The 14,898-nt window shown below is 48.4% G+C and overlaps 1 protein-coding gene across 1 annotated transcript in view; it reads right to left on the bottom strand.

The window, feature by feature from the left end:
• Efnb2 (ephrin B2) overlaps window positions 1-14,233 on the bottom strand; it is a 43,892-nt gene extending 29,659 nt beyond the window's left edge. Inside the window, exon 1 of the mRNA XM_042697310.1 lies at window positions 14,093-14,233. Within this exon, the coding sequence (XP_042553244.1) occupies window positions 14,093-14,214 (122 nt within the window). The 5' untranslated portion in view covers window positions 14,215-14,233. The remainder of the gene's footprint in view (window positions 1-14,092) is intronic.
• Between the last annotated feature and the right edge of the window lie 665 nt (window positions 14,234-14,898).

The raw sequence follows: 14,898 nt of genomic DNA on the forward strand, positions 1-14,898 counted from the left end.
AAAGGAGAAGCCAGTGCCTTTGTTAGTTAGGCTAGAAATCTGAATAAGGACACAGCCTCTGCAGGTTAGCTGGGTTGGTAGGTCCTTCTACTTCTCCCTTATCTTAGCTACAAGCTTCTCTAGATGAGTCCAACTCTCAACTCTGCCACTCACTTCTGATCTTGGATATCTATATGGAGTCAAAAGAGCATTTAATACAGCAGAAGTGGAGGTGTGGCTCAAGTGGTAGAGCACCAGCCTTAAATGAAATAGGCAAATGAGTGCTTGAGGCCCTGAGTTTAAGCCCTAGTACAAGCACAAACAAACAGAAGATCCGTATTCATTTTTGGAATGCTCTGTACACTGGGGGAGGGAGGGGGAGATAATCTTCCTGAAGAATGACTCTGTATCACGAGTATATGAATTTTATGGCACATTTTATAAACAGGCAGGATATTCAGACTTGCATGGCTCTCATTTAATGCTAGAGTGTGGCTATAACTTAAGAAAATACTCAAGGAATGACCCAAACAGAAGAATTCATTATAAAATGAACAAGTAAAAGTTGCACAAGAACAACTCTGTCAGGCTCTTGCTGCTCTAAGAAATGCTTGGGAAACATTTTCCTCCCGGTGGATAGCACTTTACTGCCCCCTCTTGCAGTTTAACATCAGAGCAAGTTTCCAGGCAGACTTGTTCTGAAACCAGAGAAATAGAGGGGTGCAGATATAGAGTGTCAGGTTCATACAGAACTAGGTTACTAGAAACCACTGCTCAGAGTAACAAGTAATTACCTTGAAACTTCCAGTGCGCCCCACCACTATCTTCTTGCTGGCTTCAAACCTCCAAGAAATCAAGTAGTAATTGGAGGCTTTAATTGACACTTTCTGCTTTAATTCAAATGTGTATGTGTGTTGGAACAATCACTGTTTTCGCAGGTGCTCTTCTTTCACAGCTTTCTAAAACAAATACCATCTGCAACTTGAACCCCATTTATTCAAGGAGAAGAATGGGGGCCTAAAAGCAGGCTCCCACAATTGGGGACCATTAAAGTGTTATAAATGCGTGAGCGAGGAGGGAGGTGTACATTTCAGACTTCACACCAACCACCAGCAAAACCTTTTCAAGCACAGAAAGATGAGAAGCGCAGGCATTCAGATGCCTGCCGAACCCACAGGCTCACAAACCAGTCCAGCAACTCTCCCAGGTGAGGTCTTGGGGCACACTTTCAAAAAAAAAAAGAATTCTAGTCTAAAGCAGAATTTTTTTTTTACCAAATTATATTCTTTCAGTGATAGAACTAGAAGACCCTCCATTTCTGGTCCCAACGACTTCAACTTGTATTTTACACAATGTGTGCAAAGGTGGATACTTTCATTTAATCTTATCCATTTTCCTCTGTCATTCTACAATTACCAAGGAGTCAAAGCAATATTACATTTCACAGCTTACAGTGCTGCACAATTGAATGAAAGCTGACACCTTTTGATGTTAATCTTGTTTTTCATGATATAATGCTCAAAAACACTGGTGGCTAAAGTATATTTTATCTTAAAACACTCGAAGTTAATATTCTCATAGTTTAATCATCTTTACAGGAAACTAGCACGAGGACTGATTTCTTTTTTTTTCCTAAACCTATGCTAGAATTTTCATTGTCATGAAAGACTACATTGAGAACAATATGCCTGCCACAACTGAAGAAAATTCATCTCCTACTTGTCTGTTCCACAAAAACAAGTCAGACTGTAAGCCTGTGGTATACAGATATCATTATTGTCATCTCACAAATTAACAGAGACTAGTTAAATCTCTGAAGTGAAATTAGAAACCCAAATCAACAACCAACCTCAAAACAAAAATACATGTCTTTGTTTACCAAATTGATCTAGCACGCCTCCACCCAAGCTACCCCAGCCCGGAAGTCATCTCCAAAATCCTGGGGCTACGGAGGAAAAACTGGGGGCTGAAAAGTGAAGCAGAGCCTTCAGTGAGGACACAGAAAGGGGAATACTGTCAAATGCCAAGCTGTCACGCTGGCACTGTGACCACACTGGCTTCCATGATAGAAACCAGGATTTCATAATCCTCAGAGACAAGAGACATTGCAGCTTCTTTCCCAACTGTAATTTGTTTGCACCTGTACAGTCTTGTTCCTGACCGTGCTTTTAGCAAGAGTCTATAAAGGAAGGTGGAACTCATGTTATTTATAGGTAAGGCACTAGAGAGAAAAAAAAATGGCTCTCACAGAGAAAGGAATTCAAAGGGCACTTCCAGCTGGCTCTCTGTTGTTTTAGATAGAAGTGTTCAGATCCATTTGCTCATTTCCCTGAGTGGGAAAGTCACAGAGATGAAAGCCATACGTCAGCCCCATAGGGAACCGGCCTGGCATTCTAAAACACCCAACGAGGACAGCTGAGGGTCCAGAGGCATCAGCAGCCACATCTGGGTATCTGTACTTTCCCATCAGTCCTCTCTCTCTTCCATTTCCATCATTGTGTATGTCTTGTTTTTTTTTTTTTTTAATTTCAAAGAATTTTTGTCTGCTTCTTTAAGCAACCATGCGTGTCTTACTAAGATGAAGCTTCTCCCTGTGGTGGGGAAATTGGTGGCGAGCAGACTTCTGCTTCCTGCAGGCCTCACCCCTCACTCCACAGAAGGGCACTCAACATGTGCTTCTGCAATAAATGCATGAATACATGAGTACGTCAGACAGGAGAGGAGAGAAGACCTCTCAGTTCTGTCTCCATGTGAGCTGGGATTCTCCTTGCCAGGCAACTATAATAAGCCTACTAACACAGTTTACAAGACTATGTGCAAATGCCTTACAGGCCCTAAATGGTTGTCTCCCAGACACTTCCTCCTTCCTGGGCTCCAGGGGAGGGCTCTGGCACAGGCCCGAGTGGGTGTGGGACAGGAGACATCTTCCTGCAGGAGTCACTGCTCTGCCACAGCTGGTGGTGAAGCTGGAGCTAAAGAGGAAAGGGACACCAAGCAGGCTACAAAACTGCTACCATGAGTGGAGAAAAAGTAGACTGGGCTACTGATTTCAAAGAGATCACGGGGACTCTTGTAAAAATGAGAACACACAGCACCCCATTGTCACCAGGTCCAAACACCCCAGCAGCCTGGGGTGTTCGATCAAAATACAGAAACACACCTGAGGTGCAAGCCTGTCAGTGCTTATTCCACCAGCTACTGAGTCAATGTAAGTGAACTTACAAGCAGGAGATCAGAGGCTGTGCTGGGGCCCCTGAGCTCTGAAGGAAAGAAAGATCTGGAGGCCAGAGACCCCGGGTCAGCAGCTTGGTCTGCAAGTGAGCCTAAGAGAAACCGGATAGAAATGCAAACCATGAGGTACTGGCGTGGAGTGAGGAGAACCCCAGGCCCACCAATATTCACTGCCCGGCTTCCTTAAACAAACTGCTCCAAACTCGCAGAACATCAAAAGCCAGATGGGCTGCACTGAAACACTCCACAGGCAACAAGCCAGACTCCCCGTTCACTGTAGAAATAAGCCTGGACTTGATTTGAGTCTTCTCAGCTCTGACAAGCTGGAAGCTGGCACAGATCCCAAAATCCAAAATAAAATGGCATTTAATTGTGACTAGACTCTAAAAAAGATGTCATACTATCTCCTCAGCTTGACACACTCAGCATTTCATCAAATGCAACTCTCTTGAAAGAATCTGACCTTTCTCCCACCCCGACCCCGCTTCCATACAGTATCGATCAATTATTTAGAATTTTAAAAGAAAAACATTGCTAGTTGGAGGGATAGTACTCAATAAACTCATGAATGTTGTAAAAAATCTCCCAAGTCATCCTTACAATGGGCTGATCATTCTGTTTCCAGTCGTAAGATCTCGCTGTCCCAAAGATCCACAGGATCCCTTCAGAACTGCCTGGCCACCATAAGAAATGGACTCTTAAGTTGAAAAAGAAGCATTTTCTTTATCCGCCTATATGTTCTGCTTTGAGCAAACACCTAGTTACCCAATAACCAACTCTTCTCCATAACAACAAAAAAGGAGAGCAGAGAATTCAAGAGAGTTAGAGGCTGGCACAAGAGTTCCTGAGTCCAAATCTACTTCTTAGCTACATATGACCTTGAGTAAGTTCATTAGCCAATTGTCCCTGAGATTCTCCATTGTACTGAGGGGGAATTTTCCCTTGTGTGGCTGCTATCAAGCTTTATGAGTATTTGTCCAGCAGATAGAACAGTAGCTGGCATTGCTGTGACATAAAATAGGGTCCACCAAGACAGGAGGTTCCTAAGGGAGAAATACTGAGTCACACTAATGCTAAAATTGCCACATTACCCATCACTACAGGTGGAATTCATGTAATCACTCAACAATCCAATCTCTAATTGACCCTTGACTAAAATACACAGAAGGGATTCAAACAAAGGCTCTACTCTTGGTAAATAGTTGAATGCTGAACAAGAGTGTTGAAGGTTACAAGTGTTCTCTAAGTAAGCACAGGGGTAGAGTGGCAGATTTCTAATGTCTAACTTGATAGTAGACAAGAAACAGAAAGTGCTTTCTTTATAGAGCAAAAGTTTGGAAGGTAAGCAAGATAAAATATAAATAACATCAGCGTTACAAACTGATGTAACACAAAAGTATTAGAATCTTTATTAACAATCTTTTCATTTTTTCCCCTTTGTACGTGGACAGCAAATCGTACTATAGCCTGGCCCACAGCAGATATTCAATTAATTTTTATTAATAGTAGCTGACATTTATTGGTTTGTTTTTCCAAGCAGAGAGCTAGGCTCTTTAATTTAATCTCAACCACAATTTTATTACTCTTTTATTCAACATTATTTTAGTTTTTGTCCATACTTAAGAGGCAGGACAAATGGGAGATTCTTGTCCCAAACTCACACAGGTAATGAAACGGCTAATCTAGGATTGGTTCCCAAGCAAATTTCAAAGCAGGAGCTCATGACCACACTGCAATCGCCTCGGCCCCCGCTCTCCTAGCCCAACCTACTCGTTATCACGCTCACATTGAAAAGCATGGATACAAGTAATCCACACGCTGAAAAGGAAGCTGACGGATGGGTTAGCTGTTCCACAGGGCCTATTTGTGCCATTTGTGGGATCTGTATGTGTGCCAAGTCCGATGTGTGAAATAAAGGAGAACATTTACAGGTAGACACTTTATAGACAGACTGCCCTAGGCTGAAATAGCATTATAATGGCCTGGTGACTATTTTCTTCATTCAGCTGTGATTCTGCTTAGACATGCCACTGTCTTTCAAGACTCAAGTTTCTCATGCCTGGGCAACTTCTTTGAACTCTGCCCAGGACGGTGACCACCTGCCCTCGTTCCTGCGTCTCCACCCATTACCCACTGCCAGCCTTGTCACTTGAATCTCAAGGATAGAAATCACTGTCTTGTGTACGCAAAGCCCCTTGTGTACTCAAAGCCTACTAACAGAGAGTTAATAAATGTTTATTGACATGGTTGGTCTATACACTTTATGCCCCCTAAAGCAAAATGGGGACAGAGTGGGGAAACAGATTTCCCCCAGAGCTCCTGAAACAGCCTTCCAAAGCAGAATGAGCCAGTGTTGAGTTATTTTCCTAAAAAGGCCAGTCCAGGGCAATGGATTTCCAAGTTGCATCTTCTAACAGAAGCTGGAGCAGCAGCGGCACCTGGGAGCTCGCTTGAAATATAAACTTCTCAGCTCTACCTCAGACCTCAGGAATCAGAAATTCCTTTTACAAGCCCTGAAGGTGATTTAGGTGTCCTAAAGTTCAGGAGTCCCATCAGAGGGTGGATCTCAAGTAGCAGATAATAGGTTAGGAACCAGCACCCATCAACATAAATGTGGGCGGTGCTCTCATTCCTGGGAATCCTTACTGGATGCTAGTGCTGGCCAATAATAAGAGTAGTGTTGAGAGAGGCAGTATCTAACTTTCAGATAGGGAGGGAAGGGGAGGGGAGGGCTGGGGGCAGGGTGGGTAGAAGGCTGGGTGTGAATAGAAACCTGACCTGTATTGTTCTCTTTACCTGAGGACTTAACCAGAAAGTGCACCTTACTGCACAGGAAAGATTACTTTACAGAACGATCTGTTTTCCCATAGAAAGAGGGGCTTCAAGCTTGTTTTCATCTCCAGAGTACTTGAGATACAGTTGTGGTAGTTAAATCAAAACTGATACTTTTATCTTCTTTTGCAGTAGACTATATTTGGAGTGGGGCATGATTTGCTGTTCCCCATTCACTCATTACACAATTCTGACTCAACGCAAATACATTGGAGAGATGCAGCAGGCCTGTTTTCGTGATGGAAAGAATGAGACTGACATACAGAGCATTTTTTCAGGCTGTGCATGAGGACAGTCAGGTGTAGCAAGAGCATCTGGAAGAGGTCATCTCAAAGATGCTGCTGGCTTTGAAGGTCAGGAACCTATGCAATGCATGTAAGTGAGGGAACAAGCCAGCCAGCCAGCCAGTCAGAAGCAAGCTGCCCTGAACACACAGATCAGCCAAGCCTTGGGCCCATCTGAGGCCTACTCCCTTTCTCTCCAATCTAAACACTGTTTCCCCAAATCTGCACAGCACTCAGTTTTGCTAGCAAGGATTGCAAGAGTGATACAAACACTATAATTAAAATTGGATGCAACTGCGTTTCAACGGAGAAAACAAAGTGGATTGTTAATCATTCTATACAGAATTTATTTATAGTACTGAAGAGGTTATGCAAGTGTGGCCAACACCAATAGCTCATTCACACCACTGTGTAGAGTTGTTTGACCATTTGCTTAACCACACAGTGCCTTGGAGAGTTGAGGGGCAGTGCACACCATTTGTACCAATTTTTTCTTTGTATTTTGTTTAGATAATCAATCAGGGCAGACACAACTTGCTTTACTTTAATGGAGCTTTCACCTACACATTTTTTTTTTTAAGTTTGAAATCAGCCAGTATGTATCCACTGGAACAAAATGCTCTGGACGAGTGTTTTACACACTTGAATGTATACATGAAAAGGAGAATATTTTAATAGCTTAGAGCCTTTGCAGATTCCCTGCTAAAAGCACAGAATCCAGCCCTGCCAGCACTTCCTGTGCACAGGAAACCTTCCTGGGGATTATCCACTCTCTGTACCCATCGTCCACAGGCATCATACTTCTGAGCCAGGTAGGATGCAGCTAGCCTTGGATGGGTTTCATGAAAAAATAGCAGGGCTTTCTAAGCACCCTCTCTTTAATCACTTTAACCCCATTCCTAATAGAAAGCTGGAGGCCAGGGCAATTCAGTTTCTTCTTTTGTCACTGCTTGCCATAAATATGCACTAGTCTGCCTCTGAAAAGCTGAAGGAGGCGGCAAGCTTGCTGGACATTTATCATGCTCTGTTCCCCGTTAACAAGCAAATACTTTAGTTGAATGGGCCATTAGCAATCATTGTCAAATGGAGAATGCAAGGTGCTAGGATGTGACCAGCTTGTCAATTAAGGGGTGTCCCTTCTTTGGTGCAGCTAGCCAAATGCATTGGATCTTTTGATAGAGATGACTGAAAAGAGAAAGGAAGGTAATGGCTAGTACTGGACCGGGAGGTCTGTGAGCAATATTTTTAAATGTTTCTAGTCTATGAAAGCTACTTAGTAATGACTATAGTAATTCTCCTAGAGATGAGAAAATGAAGAGACAACGGCCCCCAAAGTATGGTCAGGTCAGCTGAGAAACGGAGCTAAAGACAAAAATGTAAGATGTAATGACAACCTTCAGCCACCTACGAGAACAGAAGCTTCCAAAGACCTCACATAGCAGTTACAGAAAGAGCACAGGGCCCCGCTAGTAAAACCTGGCTGAGGTCCACTCCATAAGAAAAACCCTTCAGGATTTCCAGTGTCTCAGAATTGCCTGAAGAAATACTGAGACTTCTCTGCAATGCCAAGTTGGAGACACTAAGGTCAATCTCTGCTTCTGGGTGGCTTGACCCAGTGGCAGACGTCTCTCTGCCTGGAACCCAACCCCAGATGCCATGGCTAGTTTTGTTCAGGGAGTCAAGTAGAAAGTGTGGAAAGCAAACACACAAGACCAGCCTACTGACAAAGTGGTTCTGGACAGGGCAACGAGGGCCAAGCACACAACATTTCTGCTTGTTTTCAACTTCAATGTTGGGGCTATACCATCGTTTTCATAATCCTACAAATTTACACCAAGCAGCCCAATCTATTACAACTCACATTTAGGATTAAATCACCATCTAGACAGAGTCTGTTGGGGTTTTTGTGGTATTTTATATATATATATATATATATATATATATATATATATATATATATATATATATATATACATATATATATATATATATGATAGATTTGCTTGAACTTGGACTATACTTTTCCCTTCCCCTTCCTCCAGGGTGGAAGAGACAAAAGGCACAGAAGTGACCATGGAAGGGCAACAGGCCACATTTACCTTGGCTTCTCCCATGCTGTGGAAGATGCTGTGGGGTGGGAGGCCCTGGAATCAAAAGGCCTCTGTGTTTTCAGAGAGGCCCAGCCCTACCTATCCCCTCTGGGCTCTGGGACTGCCCAGCAGGTCTCTCTGCCTGGAGCCCAAATAGACCCCAAGTGTGGTTAATCCTGCAGAATGGCTGCTGCTTGTCCGGCCAGGAGTTAAGCAGGAAAAGCTTCAGACTAAGGAGGCCTATGGAAGACGGCAGTGATCCGAAGCTTTAATCAGCCCCAATCTCAATCTATAAAAAAGGCCGTCAATGAAACCTACCTAGGCCATATTATCCTCCGCCAATGAGCAAGAACTGAGCAGCTTTTCTTCGCTCCTTCAGCCACCCCGGACCACAAGTGGTGCTTTCATACTTCCTAATCCCAGTTTCCAAGTCTGTGTAGTTCTCACATAATACCCAACAGCCTGGAGCAAGGGCTTCACCGGCACCCCTTTCAGAGACGTGTCATTTCTAACATCAAGCTAATCTATATGTTACCATGGCTGCCCCCTTTATCTGCCTTTACATCTTATGAACTGCATGGATTTACCACATTATTTTTATCTGAAAGACAGAAAATGGTGGTTTTATTGCCATACAATCAGATTACTGCTGCTAGTTTCTCTATGCCTTTTTACCATACTTCAATCAAAAGGGATCAGTTTCTTTATGCGCTGCCCTTGATTTACATTACATCTGTAAAAGACCTAGTCTGGATTGTAATCCCCTTATTAACTATGGCCAGGGTTGATTTGCCTAAAAATAAAAGCAAATTGTGTCAGACCCTTTCACTTTGTTTTTGATTCGGAACTACAAAATGGATTACTAAAGAAATCTTCAGAGTTCACACGGCTAGTGTAGTGCTGAATTTGAAATGAGAGTTAAACAAGTTAAACAGGGGGGGCATGTCACCCCTTTACATTTTCCATCACGGGAGAAGGGCTGAATGGCTTACGTCTTTGTATTCTTTGGCTTTAGAGAAACAATGAAGCCACAGGAGTTTTTCCAAGCTGTTCGGAACATGTCCTATTTGCTCTCTTTCCTTCTTTGCTATTCTCATTCCTTACCCAGCCCCCATTCTAATTCTCCCCTAAAAATGGGGGGGGGGGCGGTAGCTCTTCCCTAAAGAGCTAATTCCTCACTAGAAGCTTGTAGCTCTCTCTGGGCTCTGCACATTTTAATCAAAATATTTTAAACAGTTGAACACTCCTCTTTAAAAGAGGCTCCACAAAGGGTGAGCTCATAAGCCAATCTATGTAGACATATAAGTGACCTGAAAAACAGGTTCTTTATGTCAGCAGCAAAGGAAGGCAGACTAAGCAGACTAGAGGGCTCTTTCCGTTCTCTTTTGAAGAAGAGCGCTTATTTTTGTCCAATTTGTGGTGAAATCTTTAATCAGACAGTAAAGTTTACATAAAATGTCAAGGAAACAGCTCTCCTAAAACAATCTTTTTTTTTTGGGGGGGGGGTAGGGTTTACAATCTGCATTTCCCTTCTCCCTGCCTGCCCCTCCCACTCCTGTGACGCAAGGCTGTAGTCACACTGAGGTCTCCAATACTTTCCCACTAGGTGAGCACTCTGAGGGAGACACCATCACTCCAAGGCGGGTGTAACAGGCAACTCCAGCCACCAGCCTGAACATCTCAAAGGAAGGACAGCCAGGACAGCCAGGACAGCTAAGATTTAGTAGCTCCAAGCAGCCATGTTGGCTTGAAGGCAGCTATTATGAGGATCCATCAATTAGAGGACTCACCCCCACTTAGTGTGCCCAGAAGAGGTTTGAGGAAAACTACTATTTAAAACACACACACACACACACACACACACACACACACAAAATGGTTGTTCATCTGGCTCTAGAGCAGAAGCCATCCCACCATGCAGTGCTTAGGTGGTATCCGGGCAGTTCACCTGCCCCTCCTATTTTAGCTGGCTTGGAAGGAGAAGCAGTTAGGATCCTCAGAGTCATTTGCATTTTCTCTCCTCAGTAGGACAAATGTCAACAGCTATGCTTTGTGATAGATTAGAAGCAAGTGCTTACCAAATCATCTTAACCTCCAGCTCTTGTTTCTGATGCTCCAAGCCGTAATTGTTGAGGTTAAGAAGTGCAGTCCCGAGACACATGATTCCCAAATAAATGCTCAAAAGAAGGCTAGCAGGCATGGTCGGAGCTATCACTTCAGCTCTGTCTTTGTGCTCCCTCTGCCTGGCTCAGTTGTCCATTACCTACAGTTTATCAGCCTGACAAAATGCACGGAATGTGGATGCAAAAGCAAGAACAATTCCACCCTGGTGCTTTGTGCTTGCTTTTTCTCTATATTAAAACCGACAAGATTAACCCAAAAGCAAACTGTGAGCATAGTTCAAGGGCTATTCAATCAGTGCTGAATGTGCATTTGTTTACCTACAAAAATAAGAATTTCAGACACAATGGAAGGCAGGCTGGCATATATATGTTATTGAATGGGCTGTTTAAACAGCCCTACCCATTGTAGTTTATTTTATCAATCTGACAGGCCAGCCTTTGTCCTGAGCCTGACTGGGGAGAGCTCTAAGTATTAGAGGTTATCTGGATATTATCCCGTCATTCTTTTGTATCAAGTCAATCAATATCAGGAATTCAGTATTATGTAGGGGAAAAAATTAACAGAAAAAAGCAAAATGCTTTGTTAAGTAACTAGGATGTGAGGCACAGAATAGAAGCCTAGGCCCTGGTGGAAAAAAAAAACATTTCAACAAAGTCAGCAAAATCTACTCTAGAATACTATACAGGTACAGATATTCTCACATTCAAGTGGAATGATTATTTTTTTAATCAACTATTTTACTTCAGCAAAGCCAGCATACTGTGGGGATAAAAAAGTTGTATTGAAGTGTTCATTTAAGATGGAAGCTAGGCTTTGCTGCTGTCTTCCCAAAGCACCTATTGGTACCAGAACCCATCTATGGATACCATACAAATAATCTCACAGGGCAGCCACTACTTAGGACATGAGTATTCTATAAACTCCCAGAGATGGAAGTACGGACAATGCGACTAATGTAGTTATGGAGACGCCGAATTTACAAAGGATTTTTCTGGAGCCTGCATGCACACAGCTGCCGCTTGCTCCTGTGTGGACCACCTGCTAAAAGAGCTGACCCTCGAATGACACAAATCTAATTACTGGTGGTTGCTTTATAACAAACGAATTGTGCCACAGCTCAGACGGAGTGACGCGAAACGTCAATGGATTCGATCACATTCTGCCACATCGACCGCAACTTTTGCCTGGAAATAAGTGTGCAACTTTCCCAAGTACAACGCCCCCCTGGCCCCAGGCCGGTTAATCCGTACTCAACCTCAGGGTAGGAGGAGGAGGGGAATTTTTTAAAAGGCTTTTCTGTGTCAGTCTTCTAGGCAGAAATCCTGACCTCTTAGGCAAGCGTTCAGCTGCCCTCCTCTGAAAATCGACCTTCTCTAGAGATTCAGTATCCACCGGACCTCGCAAAACCATCGTGAGCACTTAAAAGGCATTTTCCTGCCGGGGACGGGGAGCGGCCTTCCCCCGGTCAGGTCCTTCCTTCCCAGGGTGCTAAGCCTGCGACCACTGCTCAGAGAAGCTGCGGAATCGAATCTCACCGTGGGGAAACATCATTCCTCTCCTAGGCCTCTCCCCTGAACACGTTACAAAACGAAAACAGTCCTGCCTGAGTATTGGGTGGGAATCTTGTTCTCCTTTATTTTTATGGTTGTTGCTGTTGGTTAATCCAAGTCGATCTTCCTAAGCCTCCTCTCAAAGGCACACAAAGACGCTGGGACGCGGAGATCGGATGGATTGAGCGCAACACGGACCGAGGCTGGGGGTTGGGGGGGGGGGGGTGGTAATTTCTTTGCACCGCGATTTAAACAGAAGCATCCGATCCCGCAAGGAAATAAAGGATGCAGCCCGCCCCGCGCGGAGATACCAGCGCGGGGGGCGGCGAACCCCGGGCGGGCGGCAGCGAGCGCCGGGCGGGCGGCCGCATTGCGCAGGGAAGGGTGACCTCTGGAGGCGCTGCGCGCGCGCGCAGCCGCCGCCGCCGCCGCCTCGCCGGGCCGGGCCTTGGCCTCCGTGCCGGTCCTCCGCGCCGCGGCTCCGGCCAGGGCGCGCGGGTCCCCGCCAAGGCGCCTTCCCGCCCTCCGCCTGATGCCTCGTTATTCCGTATCCCCGGCACGAGGCCTCCGCCAGAACAGCAAATGCAATATGTTACATTAAATATATATTGTATATCTGCGGGATCACAGTATGCAGGAGGCGGCGGCAGCAAGGAGTAACTTTCACATAGGGTCCGTGGGTGCAAAAAAGTGCCACCCAGCACCACGAACCAGTCCCCGCGCCGACGGCCTCCCGGAGGGGCCGCTTCGCCCCTTTCACCCGGGGCGCCGTTGGGCTCACAGGTGGTGGACGTCGGTTGGACTCACCGCTTTTAGGAGAGAGTCGATCTAGTTCTTTCGTGGCGATGCCGTTTCTACACCCATGCCCCGACTTTTTTTGGTTGTTTTTTGTTTTTTACTTCTGAATCCACGCGCCGTGGACTCGGCCTCCATCGAGGCCACGGGTCTGGCTTCTGATCCCAACGGCTCACTCCAGAAACAGCCGGTGTCCTCCACGCGTCCACCCCCCCCCCCCCGCCCCCAAGTTTCTCCAAGGGTCAGGTTCCAGGATTCTGCGAGATGCTTTTTTTTTGGGGGGGGCGGGCGAGGATGGAGTAAGAGGCAGCCCCGAGTGCACGCGGGACCGGGAAGGGCCGTGCACTGGAATAGATTAGATGGCTCGGGTTTTTCTCAATTCTCCGTGGAGTTCCACGTCCCCCTCCCGGGGCCTGGGGCCTGCTCCTCCCGGGCCGTAACCGGGGACCGAGGCTGATCTATCCAAACGGATCGATCCCCTCCTACCTCGAGGTTCGCGGCATCGGGAGCCGCGCAGACTGGGCCCTAAGCTTCAGAAGAAGGCGTTCTGGAACCTTCACCCAGTCACTAGGACTGCGCAGAGTGAAGGGTGGTGGGGGACACTGGTTTATCAACCAGAGGGAGAGCCCACGAGCACAGGGCCCTCGGGGAGGTGGGGGGAGGGACCTACGGCCTAGGTCGGTCGGGGGACGGAGGCGATGGCTGGACCGGCGCAGCAGCGGGCTCCCTCCTCCGGGACTGCGCGCCCGTCGCCACCGGCTGCGCTCCCCACGGTGCGCAGGGCCCGGGTCCGCGCGCCGTGCGCTCCCCGCGATCGCCGCAGCTCCGCCAGCCTGCGCGTACCTCCGGCGGCGGCGCGTCGCTCAAGCTCCAGGGCTTGGGCCCCGTCGTTCGGGTCGGGGATCGCCGCCACCAGACACCCCCGGGACGATCGGGATGGGGGGGGGGGGGAGTGATGTGCGCCGGGAGCGATCGCGGGAGGCCGGGCGGGGAGAGCCTTCTTTGGAGCGGGCGCGGGCGCCGGACAAGCCAGGCTAGCCTCCATCCAGGGAGGGAAGCGGGGGGCCGGGGGTGGGGGATCTCGGAGCCCGGCGTTCCAACAACCCAGCGGGCCGACCCCTCCTCCCCGCCCCCCGACGGCGGCGAGGCGCACCCCGTGGCGGGACCGGGGTGGGGGAGGAGGGAGGAGATCGCGGACGCCACTTACTTGGAGTTGGAGGAATTCCAATAGATAGGCTCTAAAACTATCGACCTGGAAATGGCAGTTCTGCACAAAACCATCAAAACTCCCCAGCAGTACTTCCACAGCGAGTCCCTCCTCGCGGCCATGGCCGAGCCGCTCCCGGCCGCGCGCTCCCCTCCCCGGGCGGGCGGGCGGGCGGGCGGGCGGGCGGGCGCCGAAGGATCGGACGCGGCGCGGCGGGTCGGATCTTCCCGAATCCTCCGGGGCTTGGACGGGCGGCGCGGGCGGAGGGCGCGCCGAGCAGCTCCCGCGGTGGCTCGGCCAGGTGCGCGGCTCTCCGAGGCCCTCAGGGCGCGGGGTGGGGTCGGGCGCGCGGGCGCGGCGGCGGACTCGGGGCTCCGGGGCGCCGCGCCGGACGCAGTTCGGACGGACGGCTCCCGTGCGGCTCCAGGGTGCCGGGCCCGGGACAAAGGCCCGAAGCGGAGACGCCTCGGCGTGGGGCGGCGGGGCGCAACGGCCCGGAGCGGGGCCGCCTCTGACTATAGATCCAGGGGAGCCGGCGGTGGCCTCAACGCGCGGGCGCCGCGTCGGCGCGGTTCCATGTCCCGGAGCGCGGAGCGGAAAAAAGGGCGCCTTCGGGGGCGCGGGAGCCTCCCGAGGCCCGCGGAGCAAGGAGGAGGGGCCCGGCCCCCCGCGGGCGCCGGACGCGCGCGGGCCTTTGTGTGCGGGGAGGGCTCGGGACCCGCGGCGCGTAGCTCCTCGTCCCGGCCGGCACCGCCGTCCCCGCCGAGGAGAGTCAGCGCGGCCGGCGCGCTGTCAGAGCGCTATAA

This window comes from Dipodomys spectabilis, unplaced genomic scaffold (assembly GCF_019054845.1).
Source record: "Dipodomys spectabilis isolate Male_0828 unplaced genomic scaffold, ASM1905484v1 ptg000215l, whole genome shotgun sequence".
Classification (NCBI taxonomy): Eukaryota; Metazoa; Chordata; class Mammalia; order Rodentia; family Heteromyidae; genus Dipodomys; species Dipodomys spectabilis.